The sequence below is a fragment of the Epinephelus lanceolatus genome, chromosome 19 (assembly GCF_041903045.1).
Source record: "Epinephelus lanceolatus isolate andai-2023 chromosome 19, ASM4190304v1, whole genome shotgun sequence".
NCBI lineage: Eukaryota > Metazoa > Chordata > Actinopteri > Perciformes > Serranidae > Epinephelus > Epinephelus lanceolatus.
The window spans coordinates 10264580-10282832 of NC_135752.1; the positions used below are offsets into that span (position 1 = coordinate 10264580).

General features: G+C 40.4%; 2 protein-coding genes across 6 annotated transcripts in view; one reads left to right on the forward strand and one right to left on the reverse strand.

The window, feature by feature from the left end:
- Positions 1 to 575: 575 nt before the first annotated feature.
- LOC117269981 (MOB kinase activator 1B) lies at positions 576 to 10376 on the reverse strand. The gene is made up of 6 exons (XM_033647366.2): positions 10085 to 10376; positions 8584 to 8750; positions 6043 to 6136; positions 5141 to 5274; positions 2829 to 2992; positions 576 to 2704 (listed from the first exon to the last, which is right to left on the reverse strand). The coding sequence occupies exons 1-6, from the start codon at positions 10096 to 10098 to the stop codon at positions 2627 to 2629; spliced, it is 651 nt and encodes a 216-aa protein (XP_033503257.1). The 5' UTR covers positions 10099 to 10376; the 3' UTR covers positions 576 to 2626.
- A 4004-nt stretch (positions 10377 to 14380) lies between these two features.
- tnpo1 (transportin 1) overlaps positions 14381 to 18253 on the forward strand; it is a 29212-nt gene continuing 25339 nt past the window's right edge. For 2 of the 5 annotated variants that reach the window (XR_004502720.2, XM_033646195.2), the window contains exons 1-4: positions 14383 to 14505; positions 14672 to 14791; positions 16471 to 16546; positions 17211 to 17360. Coding sequence is in view for 4 of the 5 variants with exons in the window: in XM_033646195.2 (XP_033502086.1) it covers positions 14446 to 14505; positions 14672 to 14791; positions 16471 to 16546; positions 17211 to 17360 (406 nt within the window). In the remaining variant the exon portion in view is untranslated. Of the gene's footprint in view, positions 14529 to 14671; positions 14792 to 16470; positions 16547 to 17210; positions 17361 to 18253 lie in introns of all 5 variants that reach the window. The other 3 variants (XM_033646197.2, XM_033646198.2, XM_033646196.2) reach the window with 3 other exon arrangements.

The window sequence follows — 18253 nt, forward strand, 5'->3', positions numbered from 1 at the left end:
GTAAACAACAGTCTCTTAATAAGAACTATCAATATAGTAGGAATATGAAAAAAACATAAAATGAAAACATTGTACTCAAGTACCTCAAAATTGTACATTATTTGAGTAAATGTATTAAGTTGCTTTCCACCACCACATTTGCTTAAGTCAAAGTACAAACTCCAATAATGATAAATACTCTACCACAAGTAAAGTCACCTACTGACAATGTTACTTAAATAAATGTACATAAGTATTGGCAAAAAGAGTACCATAAGTCAAAGTACTCATTATCCAGAATAAGTTACATTATTATTGGTGATGCATAAACATTTAAGAAGCACTTTAATGGTGTAGTTGGCTTAAGTATCTAATTATAACTGCTTTAAATACTTTGGGTCATTTAATGTAGAACAATGCATTACATTTTATCAATGAGTTGAATGTTTTGTATGTAAAATGTGCAACAGTAACCATGGTTGTGAAGTAAATGGAGCTGAGCAAAAAGTATGATATTCCCCTTGAAAAAGCACTATAAAGAAGTGAATAAAAAAACAAATGAAGCACTGAGCTCACACACCATTGTAAACATACAATTCAAAGAGTCAAGACCACCTTTATTTGTCTTGTAAACAGCATAAATCAATTCAGTAGCATTGAAAACCCCTACCAAGCCATTATTTACAAACATGTCATCAATTATTACAGTCCAGGAGGAAAAAAACTGTAGGCAATAGGCTATGTTATGGGCATTTCATAAGGATGAGATGTTTTCAGGATGACTGATTTTCTATTACATTTTTAGATTATCTGGTGAGCAGTAACATTCATAATAGTTAGCTAAGGAGATGGAAAAAAGATACTCAACGGTTAAAAACAAACAAGATTTTAATATCCAAATGAGGGGAAAAGGGAAGCAGCCTCTAAAAAGACTCAATGTATTCTTGAAACCAAAAGCTACCACTCCATGCTCGCGTTATCTTTAAGTAAGGTTTAACCCTCTGTATTTACATGTGTGCATTGAAGTATTACACCTCTCTGACAAATTATATATAAAGATATATAAAATGTTCATCTCACTGTTTTTGAAACCAGACCTGAAAGAGAATTCTGTTTCTATCATACACCAGAATTTAATCAATAGAAAGGAAAATGAATATCAGATAATGTATCAATGAGCCAACTGGTAACCCTTTTAGTGTTGTGTCAATCATTGCATAGTAAACTACACTTTGAGATTAAGGAGGGGTTCATGCATCTGCTGTTTGAAGCACAGCAACAAACAACTCAGACCATACAAAAGCATAAGAAATCTCACTTGTGCCCAAGAGCCAATTTCAGAGGAGGGTTAAGCAATTCAACATTCATTTGGGGAAATAGAAGGGAGGAAATAAGCTATGATCAGTCACATGATACAGCTTCTCACAAAGCCCAGTCTATGCAGAATAAACATTCAGACAAAAGAGGTTAGGAAAATTGTTCAAAGTGCTTTATGGCTAGTGAGATAACAAGGGATACAGTATAATCCAATTCAAAATGCCTGTAGTTTTTTAACAGTGGAGGATGTAGCTTTAAACACAGGTCTCTACTTCTATTTGAGGACATTTATATACAATTTAAGGTTTTAGATCCCTTGAAGACTTTTCCTAAAATTTCTACTTCAAGTTTTAAGGGGGGTTAAACTAATATACAGGAACATGTCACTAGGAAAAGCTAAAAGTTTAATTTTCAGTCCCTGCTACAACATGACAATATTCTAGCCTCACTTCTATGTCCCTCAACACATTCATTTATCATAACCTGCACAGAACACTTGGTAAAGAGACTTTCTAACTAAATAAGGACAAGGTTGGTGCGGGGTTTAGGTAACAGAAAATAATGTTTTAACCAAGTTACAGTACAAATAGAAAAGAAGTGTAAGAGGGAATTAAAAAGCAAAGAAATTTAAAGGGGAGGTGGCCTTGTAAATTTAATGCTGTGTCAATCAAGTCAGTGGTATATGGCCTTTATCTTCTTATAGCTCTCTGTTGATATAGGGCGATTATGAGCCATGCTAGGCACTTAGGATTCTTTTGTATTGACAGATGTGGGCTCTTACAGATGTGAAAAGTAGCAAACCGCAACCCAGATCCTTCTATGTAGATAAATGAGTAAAATAACTAGCTACTGCGGTGAAATTGGCTTTAAAGGCTGGCTTAAAATCTCGCCATAATACCAACAAAGCCTTCCTATTATCATACAGCAATGTATTCTTCCCTGCAGGTGAGTTAGAAATGGGAATCTAAGAGCCTTGTGTTGCCATAAATCCAAGTGGGAAAAAAAAAATCTGTGCAGTATAATAGAAAACTAATTAACATATATCTATATTATCCTAAATGTAAGCCATGACTGAACACTGGGGATCTTTCCATACAGCTAAAACCATTTTCTCCAATATGTTAATCTGTGGTTTGTTCAATTAAGTGTGTAATCCCTGATAGCATTAGTCCTGGTGCCTTAAACCTATTAAGACCCTTCCTTCTTCCTGGCCTTATTAAAAACATTTCCCCAAATGGAAATATAGTATATACTGCATACATACAGCCAGGGTGGGGTGGGTATCTGTGCAAAAACTAGAAGACCAATAAAATAAGGATTATATGGCTGTTTATCTATCCTTGGTTGTCAGTTTTTCAATCAGCTCCTGAAGTGGCACCAACTCTTTCCTGTCAATGAGGTTGAACTCCTGAAAAAGACAACAGGTAAGGGACTAAACATTATTACATTATCCGCAGTATGCTACATTTCTTATTGCTAATATACAACTCAAGTGATTAATACGCTTAAGTCAATATTCAAATGTTCTTTACCTGAACAAAAAAGATGAAGTGTTTGAACGACGTGTTGAGGTGAGCCTCCTCTTGCAGCTGCATGACAGAGTCAAAGTGCTGGTGGTAGATGTGAGCGTAGACTCTGAACAGGCGCTTCAGAATGGTCTTTGCCACTGACATAAAGTTTCGCTTGAAGGGGACACCTTGGGAACAAGGGGGCAAGAGAGAAGAGTGGTTATTCAGATTCTGTTTAAACATACAACAAAAAAGCCCTGCATACCATTGCTGCTTGCCCTAGGTCTCACTTTCTGCTTTCTCCAGTGCTAAAACAAAGTGTACAGATACAGTAGGTCTGGCTATGTGAGACTAGCGCTAGGTTGACCTGTGAAAGAGCAACGCACATCAAGATGGCTAATATTGATGGGAGCAAGGAGAGAGAGGAAACATTGGAAAGATTTAGTCAGGCCCAGACTCAGATGAGGAATCTGCTGTGCACCAAAATCGGCAACTATCAGAGTACCAGAATGCTAAGTGTAGTTAGCATCTTTTATTTGTTTATGTTGTTTGTTAGCTTGTTAGCCTGTAAACGGCAATGGCTGAAACAGCATTTATAACCAAAACCTGCACAGTCTACCATGTTTGCTGTCAAAACTTTAATTTAATGCAAACTCTGCTCTCTGTACTGACAAGTCTGCTCCGCACTGGAGGTTTTAGGTTTCTTTCCCAGTGATGTGTCCAAGTCTGTAACCCCGTTGATATGCATTTCCTGTGTTAGACAGCGACTGGCTTTGTTATTAGTGACGTACCTAATCTAGCTCACCAGGTGTACTTTTGAATGTACACTTTTAGCAAAGTGCATAGACATGGCCCCTTCAATAGAGGACTGTAAAAACACCTCTCTAGTGACAAAGAAAATGTCTTAATATACATATATTTAACAAACAGTGCTTGGTTTCTTGAGGCATATCTTAAACAGAAAAAAATGCAATGGGAGGTTAAGTAGCTTGAAAAGCTGACACAATCAATCCCTCAAACTGTGCATGACTTTCTTCTATTATCTGCTGCTACAAATCTCAATAAGCCCCAAAAGCTCAGAGCAATGAAAGCAGATACAGCTACAGTGTGTTCTCGGGATTGCAAATGTCTTTACAGGCAGGCAGGCCGCAACATGATTTAAAGGGAAGTGCAAACAATCATGAGTGCAACCCAGAACCACCGCATGGAGAACAACACGTTCATCTGCAGTTAGGAAATGTTGATGTTTCAACAGCACTGCTCTCTACACCAGTGATGGGTTGTGCAGTTCTTCTTTGATTAAGTGAACAGTTGGCAAGTACAGAAACCTGGTGGAGAGCTTCTTCCTTCAGTGTACGGCACGCTACAGACCTATGGTACTTACTCAGCATCAATTATTCAAAACCAGCTGGTGACCAACAGGACAAGGAGTTCCCGATTAAAGCAACCACCTTCACACTCTTCTAAGTAGTTAACTTTTTCATGTGGACACCAAACTCAACTATTCCACAAATATTAGTCACTCACAGATTAGAGGGTAGTGTTAGTCCCGATGAGGTCAAAAATATCAAAAGGTACCCTGTGGAGCTTTTGATAACCTGTGGCACAATGAAGAGAGTCCCTGCTTTATCTGAGATAGTGAGAGTCTCCTGATACAAAACTGATACCAGCAATAGATTGATCTGGTGATCGTGGAAAATGAAGAAAATTCTGTCACTCCTCACATCTTTAGTCATAGGCTTCTTCCACTGAGATGCACCGAGGGATAGATGAGACATGTATTTGTGCTGGCTGCCTTCCAACTCCATTAAGCCTCCACCCTAGACAGCACAAGCTTCTGCTAGTTGGGAGAGCTGCGTTGGTATGGCCTGCTTCAAAGTCAACTAGAGGACTCCTGAATACATTCATCTGGAGGTATTTGTAAAACTTGTCATGACTAGATATGTAAATAAGCAAACAGACAACATTTACATGTGCTTTGCTATTGACAACTTAGATAATCTCCTAAGGACATTCAATCCGTCCAAATATGTAATACTTTCTCCCTTAGCGAAGTTTAAACAGTTTTTATACACGTGTGATTTACATTTATTTCAAGATCCATTCATTTTGCATGGCAGGTAAAATTTGACATAAAAGGTGTAACCCATTTGTGCACTACAGAGTCCTTTTTTTCTAACATAAGACAGACTTTGAGTTTAACGATTAGCCCACACCTAATGATTGGACATAACAGGACGTTCTGTGTGCAGTAATAGAAACCACAGTAACATATCAACAACCACACAAAGAAAAGATGGCTTTGACAGGATAGAGAAAACAGACATAAAACATACCGATCTTTGAAGGGAAAAGTGTCTCATCATCAAGCTGGTCCTGCACCCAGGTCATGAGGTAATCAATGTACTTGGGAGCAGAGCATTTGATGGGCTTCTTGATGTTGGTCCCATCTGCCCAATGGTACTCATACCTGCAGGAAGTATAGAGGATTCCATGTGGGTTCACACTTTATTCACTGCTGACATCATTTAATGTACAACAACATGGTATTTGATTTTATTTTCACTACCCCATTTCCAAAAAGCTGTCACCAGACACATCGTTCTCATGTGCAGAAGCCAATCTAAATCTTGTGAGCTCAGTTTCCATACAACATGCTGCTGAGCCTGGCAGCAGGAGGCCAGACCAATGACGAAGGGGCCTATGGCAGGTGTATTACACAACCCCACCCTACACACTATTGAGCCAAGGCCCCCAGAAAGTGTGCTTGGCTTTGAAAGTAGTTTTTTCAGTGGCCAAAAATTGGAATTACGCCCGTCACCTGATGCTCTGTGGGCCAAAATAATTTTTCCCACAGCCTTACATGGCAGTGGCTGACAGAATTTGACACATTCGAGTCCAATAACATTTGGGAAGTCTGGAAGAGACACAAAATTTATTTATTTTAAGCTAGCGGAGTACTAAACCGAAAGTCTCTAGCGCATCTGCTCTACGGGTCACACAGTGCAGAAGCAGTGCTGATCATCCAGGTCTTTTTATATGTGGCACTGGAACTTCTTTGGCTTCATACACCACTGATGAACTTTCATAGGAATGAACAAGGCCCCGCATCCGACACAATATCCAGTTCTCTTTATACACCCATGGTGAAGTCTTGACAGACCAAGATGAGTGAAGCAAAGCTTGTGAGCTGGTTTTATGAGACCGCAAACTTACAGAGCAACAATGTCAAACTTACTTAGGACCAGCAGACATGACTGGACAGCTTTCCTCTGTGCAAAAATCTGTGATGGTGCCGTACAGCATGTTGATCTGGTTGAAGAAATCCACAGCTGAGGAAAAAAAAGGAAACATATTCAAATCAAGCACACATGAGATCAAATACCTTGTGTGCCAGCACAAACAGCTGGCATCGAGTTTCCCCGCGGCCCTTTACCCACCCTACTTCACTGCCCCAGTCCAAACTGTAGACCAGTGCACACTCCAGTTATCTGGAACAAATTGCGTTATCGCTCATTCCCAGGGGCACAGAGCCAACTTTGGCTTTCCATCAGTTGGACAGATCCATTTAAAGTGTTGGCAGCATTAGCTTTGGTGCTCCATTTGCTAACCTCTCAGGAAAGATACATATTGAACAGCTGATGTGTGAGGTCCTGTTTAAAGAGAGACTAGCTCCCTCTTATGTTTGATTGAGTTTAATCAGTCTCCAAAGACAGATGTTTTTATCCATAGCGTTTGTTTTCATAGGCGGGTCAAAGCTTGATAATAATTTAACATATTCCATAAATACATATTTGACACTTTTGATTTCAGTGCCTTCAACACAGTTCTGGTCAGGACAGAGCTGAGAGCCCTCACAACTGAATAATCCAGAATAATGCATGTTTCAAGGCAATACCGAACTAATCTCTTATTAAACTTTTTCATGTCCTGTCATGCCACAAAGTACTTGTAGGCAACGGGAAAAATATAAAGAATATGTCAGGTAGGTCTGCACTCAACTGGTCAACATGTTGATTTGGCCATGACAGATTCTCATAGAGCCAAGACTGACATAGGGGTGTATGTTGAAAATCAGAGATGCTCAGGTGATACAGAATAAACTGCTAGAGTTGTTCCATCAAATTAAAGAGAAAACCACTGATGGCCTACTGGTGAGGATGTACACCATTTAACTTTTCCAGTTTGATCCTGCATGGGGGCATGCTGCATGTCATAACTGTCAAAAAAGTAAATAAAGTAAATAAACTTAAACTCTCTTTCTCACGCTACTATCACTACGGAATGCATTTAGTGAACTTAGTGAACCGTTTCTTGTGAACAGAGATCACGAGGAAAAGTCATATAAACTTGGTGGTTGGAGAAGTTATCGCTCACAGCTATTTTATTCTAACTTCCCTTAATTGTGCAAGTTAAAACAACTCATGTAGCGCTGACTAACATCCATCCATTTCCACTGACCCTTTATGAAACCGGAGACTACAAGTGTTGCAATGATGACATAGCTAAGCCACCTCTCCGGCACATTTAAAGATTCAGTGTGTAGGATTTAGAGGGATATAGTGGCAGAAATGGAATATAATAAGTACATTGTGTTTAGTATATAAAAACCTTAAAATAAGAATTGTGCTTTGTTACTGTAGAATGAGCCATTTATATCTACACAGGGAACTGGTCCTTGTTTATGAAGTCCCCCAAGTTTCTACAGTAGCCCAGAACACACAAACCAAACACTGGCTCTAGGCTGGGCTATTTGCGTTTTTGCGTTGGCCACTGTAGTTAGTAGCCCTAAGCAGCGGCAGAAAAGCACTGTTTTTTTAACCGCTTGTATTCATGATGTCCATTTGTTTTGGGGAGGATGAGAACTCTGTGGATAATTCCACTCCCTGTAAAAACCTCCTGAACAATGAACACTGAAGGAATCCTAAAGGGAGGAGTTTCAGCTTGTTGCAATCTGCAATCCTCACCGCTAGATAGATGCCACTCAACCCTACAGTGTTCCCTCAACAAAGCTAGAAAATGCGTCAACTTGTTGATGCATGAGATTTGCTGCTTACATTGTGTAAAAACAGTGGATAATTACACTCTGCCTACTTTAGCATTCATGTTTTTTCTGCCACAAAGGGCTCAAAAATGCCCTCTTTACTTTTGAAAAACCATGCAGCGCAATCCAAGCAAATCCATTAACTTCAAGAGATTCAAATGACGAAAAAAAATTTAATTTAATGATACATTCACACCCCTATTTAGTGATGTGCATTACACCAGTGTAAAAAAAACACATTAAAAATTCAAGTCCTTGTCACTTTACCGTATGCCTTAATGAAAGGACTTTAAATAAAAGCTCATTTCAGCTGTTAACATGCTGATACTCTGAACATCTCCAACCATAAAGGCACTCTGAAGCGAGAGGAAATTATGCTTCTGCCCACCAGCCATTTGTCTCAATTTAGAGGAAAGTAAACAAGGCTCTCACAGCACAGACAATAACGTCTATTTAACATTCACAGTGGTTTTTCCAGCATGAATGCGCATGGTCTTTAGGGGGAATGCCAAGATCTTACACCCTGATAGTTCACTCTCAACTGATTCTTGATGTCGACTAATTGCGGTTTCAGGAACAGGACTATGGAGAAGAATGCAAATATAGAAACTAAGAGGAGAGTGACAGATAAAAGACTAAAAAAGGGTGTGTGAAGGTCAAGTCACTCTGCCAGAAACCCATATCTACAAAGGGTGTCTCAAGGAGGGGGGAGAGAAAGGTAAAACTGGTGCTTACTGTTGACTGCGACCCACTCATTTAAGTCTTCACCCTCGGGCAACATGACTGCCATGCGCAGGTTTCCACTTCCTAGTGTAGCCTCTGCATGTTTCAACAGCTCGTACTGATGAGAACCCTCCGGGATGTTCTTCTTGGGCTTGAACGTCTTGGCTGCACGGCTTGGACTGTGAGTCACATTTCAAAGAGGAAGACAAAGAGAGTAAATAATAAGGAGGTAGTTAGATATGATGACAAATGGTGAGTTCACAGTGCTCCTGGGTGAGGGCCTTTTGCTAACAAAAAAGTCAGGGTCTTCTAAAAAAAACATGACAAGAGTTGAGCTCTTGTTGACCTGATGTGTTTGGCAGAATCAGAGTGGGGGTACCAGAACAGTATGGTTCTCTGTGTGTGTAATGAGGCCATTTGGAGAGGTACTGTTTTCAATTGCTCTCACTGCTCCATTAAACAAGAATTCATCACAACATGGCAGGTCACACATTAAAATGTTTTTCCTTTAATTACAGCATTAACATCCATTAAAACCAACCTATATCAAAATCATCACCTAAGATCATTTTATTAAATGTTAAATTTATTTTACTAGGGCAAGAGAAAACTGGCCGCTTGTTACAGAGCAGTGGTTAAACTACATTCCTAAGTCTTGAAGTAAAATGTTGTCCATGGCCTCTACTTCAGCTGGAATGTGCTTTTGATCGACTTTAACATTAATCATTAGGAATCAGGTGTATAGCTCATCAAATGTGTCTCTGCCTTCTCGTGCCTGATGGAAACTATGTTAATTAAACATTAAAGTAACCTTTTAATGATTGTTTCAATATGGTGTAAAGGAAATTGAGGTTTTTTTTAATTAATTTAAAATGTTTAAAACTGGGATTTCGCATAAGTTTAGTAGTCTAACTGGGAGTAAAAATGAGTGACCTATCCGGTAGCTGTCTCTCAGAGCCTGAACCTCACTCATGTTCTTCCATTTAACCAACACTCACACCTTCACCAGATGGCGCATTTGATGTAACCCCCTCCACCCTCTGATTTCATCCGCAAACCGGCTTTTTGTGTAGCTGACTAAATATCACGACGCAGTCTTATTACTTTGATCAAATATTGGGTCACAGATTGATTTTTGCGTCCTGTCACATCAGGGCTGGATTAGCCCGTAGCAACAAAGTGTTCACACCAGCAAATATCCAGGCCAGACTGAGAACCCCTCTCAGTTAAAAAAATGCCCTGAGGTTGGTACAATGTGGCTTAAAGTTTTACGGCATAACGTAACACCAGTACAATGAATCTACTATCGGTGCCTGTGTTTGTTATCCTAACAAATATCAGGAAGCAATGTGAATCAAATCAGACATTCGGACGTGAGCCCAGCAAGTAGTCTTAGCCTATATTATGCTATCTCTAGCTAGCTAGCTATGGAACGCTAACACCACTTGTATTTACTGAACGTAAAGCTACACGGCAAGGCAAAATAAGCATTTGTGACACAAATATTACTCACAAAAGAAAGGCCATGTTTCCTTGGACCGTAGAAAACCACCCTCTTTACAAAAAGCTAACAAGCAAGAGTGGAGGGGCAGACTAACGGGATTGTTTGTTAAAACTCTCAAATCTCACACGTCCTCGGTTGTCCTCGGGCTTCTTAACGTGGTCCTAGTGAAAAATCCGATAGAGGTGTCACTGTGGCAGAACCCACTAACAGCGAATACGCGATCGTATGAAAGAAATTACATAAATTTGATAGCCAAGCTGGTCCCCTGGATGCTGCCCTGTACGCTGAGACGCAGCAGCGTACTGAATGTAATGCTAACTTCTTCATCTGACGTTCAGGGCAGAGCAGACACATTCCTGCCGTGTGCTGCCACCTAGTGGAACAAAATGATCAACACTAACATGAGGTGTTGGCCTACTAGTGCAGGCATGAGCAGTGTTCTCCAACAATAATTAAGTTTCGAGGCAGAAATCCTAAATATTTCCAAAAAAAATATTTATTACGACCAAAATCAAAATGTTTACTCCATCTACAAAATTTTGATAAGACTGATACATAATGTTAGGCTTGATGAATTTGTGTAATAAAATAGAAAACAATACAAACAAACGTCATAGAATTTTTCATGTATAAATAATATTGGATATTTTTTATTCAATGATGTTGTACGAATATACGTTGTTGTAATATTTTGCTATATATTGTTTTCATTGTAATGTTGTTGTCAGATTATTAATAAGAATGTCTATCTACACTGCTCAAAAAAATAAAGGGAACACTTAAACAACACAATGTAACTCCAAGTCAATCACACTTCTGTGAAATCAAACTGTCCACTTAAGAAGCAACACTGATTGACAATCAATTTCACATGCTGTTGTGCAAATGGAATAGACAACAGGTGGAAATTATAGGCAATTAGCAAGACACCCCCAATAAAGGAGTGGTTCTGCAGGTGGTGACCACAGACCACTTCTCATTTCCTATGCTTTCTGGCTGATGTTTTGGTCACTTTTGAATGCTGGCAGTGCTTTCACTCTAGTTGTAGCATGAGACGGAGTCTACAACCCACACAAGTGGCTCAGGTAGTGCAGCTCATCCAGGATGGCACATCAATGCAAGCTGTGGCAAGAAGGTTTGCTGTGTCTGTCAGCGTAGTGTCCAGAGCATGGAGGCGCTACCAGGAGACATGCCAGTACATCAGGAGACATGGAGGAGGCCGTAGGAGGGCAACAACCCAGCAGCAGGACTGCTACCTCCGCCTTTGTGCAAGGAGGAACAGGAGGAGCACTGCCAGAGCCCTGCAAAATGACCTCCAGCAGGCCACAAATGTGCATGTGTCTGCTCAAACGGTCAGAAACAGACTCCATGAGGGTGGTATGAGGGCCCGACGTCCACAGGTGGAGGTTGTGCTTACAGCCCAACACCGTGCAGGACGTTTGGCATTTGCCAGAGAACACCAAGATTGGCAAATTCACCACTGGCGCCCTGTGCTCTTCACAAATGAAAGCAGGTTCACACTGAGCACATGTGACAGACGTGACAGAGTCTGGAGACGCCGCGGAGAACGTTCTGCTGCCTGCAACATCCTCCAGCATGACCGGTTTGGCAGTGGGTCAGTAATGGTGTGGAGTGGCATTTCTTTGGGGGGCCGCACAGCCCTCCATGTGCTCGCCAGAGGTAGCCTGACCCATTGTGAGACCATATGCTGGTGCGGTTGGCCCTGGGTTCCTCCTAATGCAAGACAATGCTAGACCTCATGTGGCTGGAGTGTGTCAGCAGTTCCTGCAAGATGAAGGCATTGATGCTATGGACTGGCCCGCCCGTTCCCCAGACCTGAATCCAATTGAGCACATCTGGGACATCATGTCTTGCTCCATCCACCAACGCCACGTTGCACCACAGACTGTCCAGGAGTTGGCAGATGCTTTAGTCCAGGTCTGGCAGGAGATCCCTCAGGAGACCATCCGCCACCTCATCAGGAGCATGCCCAGGCGTTGTAGGGAGGTCATACAGGCACGTGGAGGCCACACACACTACTGAGCCTCATTTTGACTTGTTTTAAGGACATTACATCAAAGTTGGATCAGCCTGTAGTGTGTTTTTCCACTTTAATTTTGAGTGTGACTCCAAATCCAGACCTCCATGGGTTAATAAATTTGATTTCCATTGATAATTTTTGTGTGATTTTGTTGTCAGCACATTCAACTATGTAAAGAACAAAGTATTTAATAAGAATTTTTCATTCATTCAGATCTGGGATGTGTTATTTTAGTGTTCCCTTTATTTTTTTGAGCAGTGTATATAATGTAAATAGAATATTGAATATCTACCTATATAGAATACTATTCTTCTCATGGCAAGTATTAGTGAGTGTTAGGGAGTGTCTGAGCCATGATTCAGGGTAGAACAAGGGGCATGCAAGAGGAACATCAGGAAGATGGCCCCCCAGGATGACATGCTCAAAGAGTGCCTCAAGGGGCTGAAGACAGAGGATGATGAGAGGGAAGAGGAAATATTGTGGAAGACTAAATCTCTTCCATGGGATGTACCATCAGCAGATAGATGACATCGCTGACATAGAGTGGCTACAAAAGGCTGATCTGAAGGAAAGCACAGAGGCCTTGATCATGGCAGCACAAGAACAGGTCCGGAGCATCAGATCCATAGAGGAAGGGGTCTACCGTAGCGAACAGGGCCCCTGGTGCATGCTGTGCAAAGAGGCCCCTGAGAAAGTCCAGCACAAAGTAACAGGATGTGAGATGCAAGCAAAAAGTAGACAAAAAAGGACAAAGGCTTTTACTGGTTGAATAAGACCCGAGATATTTACACTGCTAAACTGAATGGATAGGCCAGGTAAAAAATGCATGAACTTTATATTGGCCTACATTTCAACCCCTGATTATATTGTAAATGGGGGAGTTCAATAAACTATTAACCTTTTTTTTAAACTCTGAAGTTGTTATAGATTTCTTTTCTTTTGTTTTTCAAAATGAAACAAACCCGATAGTCTATATAAACCTATAGTCTACACAAAGCCTATGGTAACCACACTGAGCTGATAGGGGCCACTTAAATGAAGACTCAGATGACGGCCAAATTCCATATCTCAACAATTTATGAAAATATAAAAATATTAACCATAACCAACCATCCCAGAGAGGGCAACTGTGGAAAATGCACTCCTTGTACATTTAACAAAATTTTACCTTTCACTTTTGGGTTGGGCTCCAAAAAACTTGAGCTGTATGAATATGAGAGTCTGAGGCTATCTGAAAACACCACCAGCCTCTTCAGCTAACAGCTAGATGCCAATCTCAAGCCATCATTCATCTTAAAATGACACCACCTGTGTTAACTAATGTTATGCAAGCTATCTGTTGAGTTCCCACAGAAAGGTATAGTAGAAATAGTAGAAATGTGTCCAACTGTGTCGCGCCAAGATAAACTGTGTTTTTAAGTCAGGCTTTAAGTTTAGACAGAAATTACTGTTGGATTTTAGAATTTCCAACGGTCCTTGGACGCATCATGTGCAACAAAGCTTCCATCAGGAAAAATAAATAAATAAATCTGATATAAATAATCTCATTTAAAATTTGGCCAAAAATAAACCGTTTGCGGAAAGGTCATGCATTTCCAGTCAGTCAATCAAGGAGGCTCACTGAAAAATATCTGTAGCTTTGGGAAGGGTAAAAAACAGACAACCCCCCCCCCCCCAAAAAAACAGACCTCAGTCGACTAGACTTGACATATCTGAAATGGCAGACTCAAAAAAATTCAGTAACAATCTTGCTCTGTTTGGTGTTTTTTAGTCAATGTCTGATTTATATTTTTGTAGAATTTTATTTTTTATAATTTGCAACCAAACTAATTATGGTTTTATATGGCGTAATTTAGAAAATGAAAATAATTAATTATGGAATAAAATATCCCGAGCAGCCGCGAGGTGTCGCTGTTTTGCGTTTACTGAAATTTTAAACCCGCGGTCTTGAACACAACGGCGAAATCACGAAGGCTAGAGAGCCTTGCTGCCTTCAATTGCTGTCGGAAAAACCCCTACATATTTAGGCTGCCCTCCAAGCCTTTTTTTGTCCTTCACCGTTTCTCGTCTTTCTCACAGCCATCCACCCTGTCCCTCAAATAAATGTGTCTGGGTGTGCCAAAAATCCTTTGTAGATGTAGGTGTTAAAGAAATTATAAAAAAACAGAGTGCCTATTTGTGGTCACGGTTGGCTTAAACCCGCCTAGCACTAGGACCACTCAGATGCGTGTCAGCTGACGAGGCAGCCAGATATATGCGTCGCGAGACTGTATGGCCATCAGCTTTTTCAGCTTGTTGCGAAAACGGATGTGCCTGCTGTAACAGGCCCATGTCTGAAAAAAAACCCAGACAGACGGTCACACTTCAACAGCAAGTCAGCTTCACTCGGGTACGTCGGCTAAGTCAAGACAGGTAAAAGCCTTTCTCTTTATAAAACGAGGTTATGTGTTTACACGACGTTTCATGAACGTGTTTTTGTCTCTTATGAGTGCGCGTTAGCGAGTCGTTTGGTGACAAATCCTCCGTGTTAGCCAATGTTATGTCTTTATCCGCAGCAGCAGCGGAGCAAGATGGAGTGTGAGTGGAAGCCAGACGAGCAAGGACTTCAACAAATTTTACAGCTGCTGAAAGAGTCTCAGTCGCCAGATACGTCCACACAGAGATCCGTCCAGCAAGTATCCTTTCATGAGCCAAACATGGATGATAACACATGGTTTGTTAGGTGTTAGTGCTTAATAGTGTCACATTGACTCAACAGGCTAGCGATAGCTAATACTAGCCAGGGTGGTTACCGTTATAAGCAGGTAAAGATACGCAGGTGCTGACCGGTTGCTGCTTTTTGTCTCTAATAAAGCTAGTTAGAGCTACCAGCAAAGCAGGCCGTGACGTGCTGATTTAGTCATGTCTGGGCATTTATAACATTCGAGATATTGTGTGTCGTGCCAGGTTAATGTAACAATTGGCCTATCTACAAACAGATGTCGCACGTAGGCTTCATCCAGCAGTTAATCGCCTAATTTACACACCCTCACTTTGCATTATGCTCTAGTAGAACTAAAGTTATTTCATGCAACACTCCTGTATATCATCCAAAACCTAATCTTGTAACAACACTGGACATAGTCATTTGCATTTTATAGATAAACATGATATTCATTCTACAATTGTGTATTGGATATAATTACACATGTCAGATGTCAGAAATTATATTTTTTCAAAGCAAACAAATGCTGAATCAAAATACAATGTATTGTGATAATGTAATGATGATTATAATATTGATGACAGAGAATTGTTCCCCTGCATCCAATTAGTGTTTGGCAGCTTATTGGCATAAATCATCTTAAAATATAAAATAACATTTATCTCTTAAAGAAATGTCAGGGTGTTGGACTGGAATGTAGACACCAAGCTTTTGTGCTAAGACCTTTATATAAAAGCATGAAGTTACTAGTTTTGGTACATGCACCAGTTACCGAAAATGTACAGATTCTCGTGTCAGGACCATAAAATAAAGAGAGGGTTTGCATGTAAATCTGCTCAAATGTAATCAGAGACAGTAGATGTTACTGGATATCGTAATGAAGTAAATCATACAAAACTAACTTTGATAAGCAGTAAAAAAACAAACAAACCACAAATTAAAAAAAATCCAGTTTTTAGTCGTCAGATCCGTCTCACTCTGAAGATGACTGTTTTATTTCCACATTCAAACCGTAAATCAGACGTTTGACATACTATTATGACAGCCCGCAACCAAACTAATGAGCAGGCTTTAGACCTAGACATGAAATACAGTAAGACTGGAAAAACGAGGTGTGTGTGTGGTTTAGTAATTATAGCTGAGTAACATTTAAAATGCTTTATAAATCTGACTGTTGTTAAAGGCAAATGTGCTGCAGCATTTTGTATAATTCACCACATACTTCTGCATTAGAGAGCAATTATAGTCCATCACTCCATGCTGTTGGCCCTTATGTTTTTTTTGTTTGGTTGCATGCTGATTCTAAATGATTTGCTTATGTAACACTTCATATGCACTGCATCATTAACTCATAGACGAGCTGCTGTTAGAGCCCTAAATACGCCATCTGTCTGGGTACGTACAGTATTCAGTCACGTCACATGACATGTTTATGACCCCCTACAACCATTCACCACTCCCCTCACACACACGCCATTGTACTGTTACATTACACCACCATTTGACCACATAAACTTTTGCCCTTTCCTCATATCTCTAGATGAAAGATTCTTTTTTTTTCCCCATTATTACCATGTAACAGACTGCAGTGCTAATGTGCACGCAGCCTTTTAACAATTAGCACCTTGTCCTCCTCAACCACTTTCTCAGAGACTTGAGCAGCTGAACCAGTATCCAGACTTCAACAACTATTTGATATTTGTCTTGACAAAGTTGAAATCAGAAGGTAAGCTCTCCATCTGTTTGTGTCAGTGTGTCATTTTGCTGTATCTGTACCGTGTTCCTAGATCATTTGACGGTACTGGACAGTGTGAACGTCAGACATGTCATTTTTTATGTAACTGTTCAGTGACAGGTCTGTTTGGCCATGACTCGGCTGACCCGATGGCATCTCTGCCACAGATGATGTGGCACTCGGAATATGGGTCACTCTAATTTTAAACCTAATTCCTGGCACCACTCAACTCCTGGCTGGACTGTCTGCACAGTAGATGACCGAAATGTTAAGTGGTGTTAAGACATTTTAGGATGCCGCTGCACTATTGCTCTTAGTTCAGAAGCAACAAGCTGCAAATATTTAGAAATTATCAAATAATCCAGACTACAGCTGCAACAATTAATCAATTAAATGTCAGCTGTTAAATTAAATCAGTTTGAGTACACTGTGGAGAAACAACAGACAATATTCTCAGTTCCTGCTTCTTAAATGTGAATATTTTTGGATTTAGTATCTAGTTTGGCACTTTTCTCAGTTAGAGCAAGACTGTGTTTATGATCTGCTGCTTGCTTGGGTTGAATGGGGGAAAAAGAGAAGGCAGTAAGAGCCTGTGATTAACTAAAATGTTATATTACATTTCAATTATCTGTCTTTCCTCCAACCTTCCCCCAAGATGAGCCAACACGGTCCCTGAGTGGGCTGATACTGAAGAACAATGTGAAAGCCCACTATCAGAACTTCCCTAATGGCGTGTCTGATTTCATCAAGAGTGAGTGTCTCCAAAACATTGGCGACACTTCTCCTCTCATCCGGGCCACTGTGGGTAAGTGTCATCTTCTGGAGTCCACTGAAAATGACGTCTTTGGCACTCGGCCTGTGGCCTCGTACCTACGACCGAATCACAGCCGTGACGATATCACAGTACAACATCACTCCCTCTCGTTTGATATTGCTTAAATATTATAAGATAATGATATATATCCACCCTTGTGCCACAGTGTAGAACTGTTGAAAAAAACAACTTTTAGGGGTATTCGTCCTGTGTGGCTTGCTGGCGGTGTAGATCTGCTTATTTGCTGACACAACATACTGTCACATTGACCCGACAGCTAAGTACACCAGGTATTTGGAAAATGTCAGTTTGTCTTTAGTTTCAGTAGACATAGGCAAAGCAGGGTAAAGATATAAATAAGTCTTTTGTAGAACAGGAATAGAACTTTTTGTATTGAATGCGTTGTATCCCATTAGAGCAAAGCATCGAACAGAGCACTCTTTAAAGGGAAACTTCAGTATTTTTCAAAGCGGACCCTTTTTTCCCATGTTTTCATGTCCAAGTGACCAATGGGAACAACAGTTTTTTAAATTGCTCCACTATTAACAGAAACAGCTGCTGCTGGCAGCGGCTAAAAAGGCTGCAGTGTAACCAGTAGGGGCATTTGGCACCATCAGTTTACATCCACTAAAAGTGCTTATTTTGCCACTGACAGGCTCAGAATGTTGTCTGACAACATTATGGAAAGCATCCCTGCAGAGAAATGATTTTTTTTTCCTTACCTTTTGCTTGATCTGGTTTGTTTGTTATTGTCTATAACCTCGTCCAACTCAGAAGTCTTGTTCTCAAATCTTGTGGGAGGTGACTTGTTGCAGGAAGATGTCAGTGACAGTTGGAGAGACAAGTGCAAGGAAGAGTGTGTTGTGTTGGAATACAGAAAGTGT

Bases quoted from the DNA above. Each gene is read 5' to 3' on its own strand.
- LOC117269981 (XM_033647366.2), bottom strand. The intron at 6,137-8,583 runs GTAAGCACCAGT...TTTTTTCCTCAG, and splicing joins TGAGTGGGTCGCAGTCAACA to CTGTGGATTTCTTCAACCAG. The intron at 2,705-2,828 runs GTAAAGAACATT...TGTCTTTTTCAG, and splicing joins ACTTCATCTTTTTTGTTCAG to GAGTTCAACCTCATTGACAG.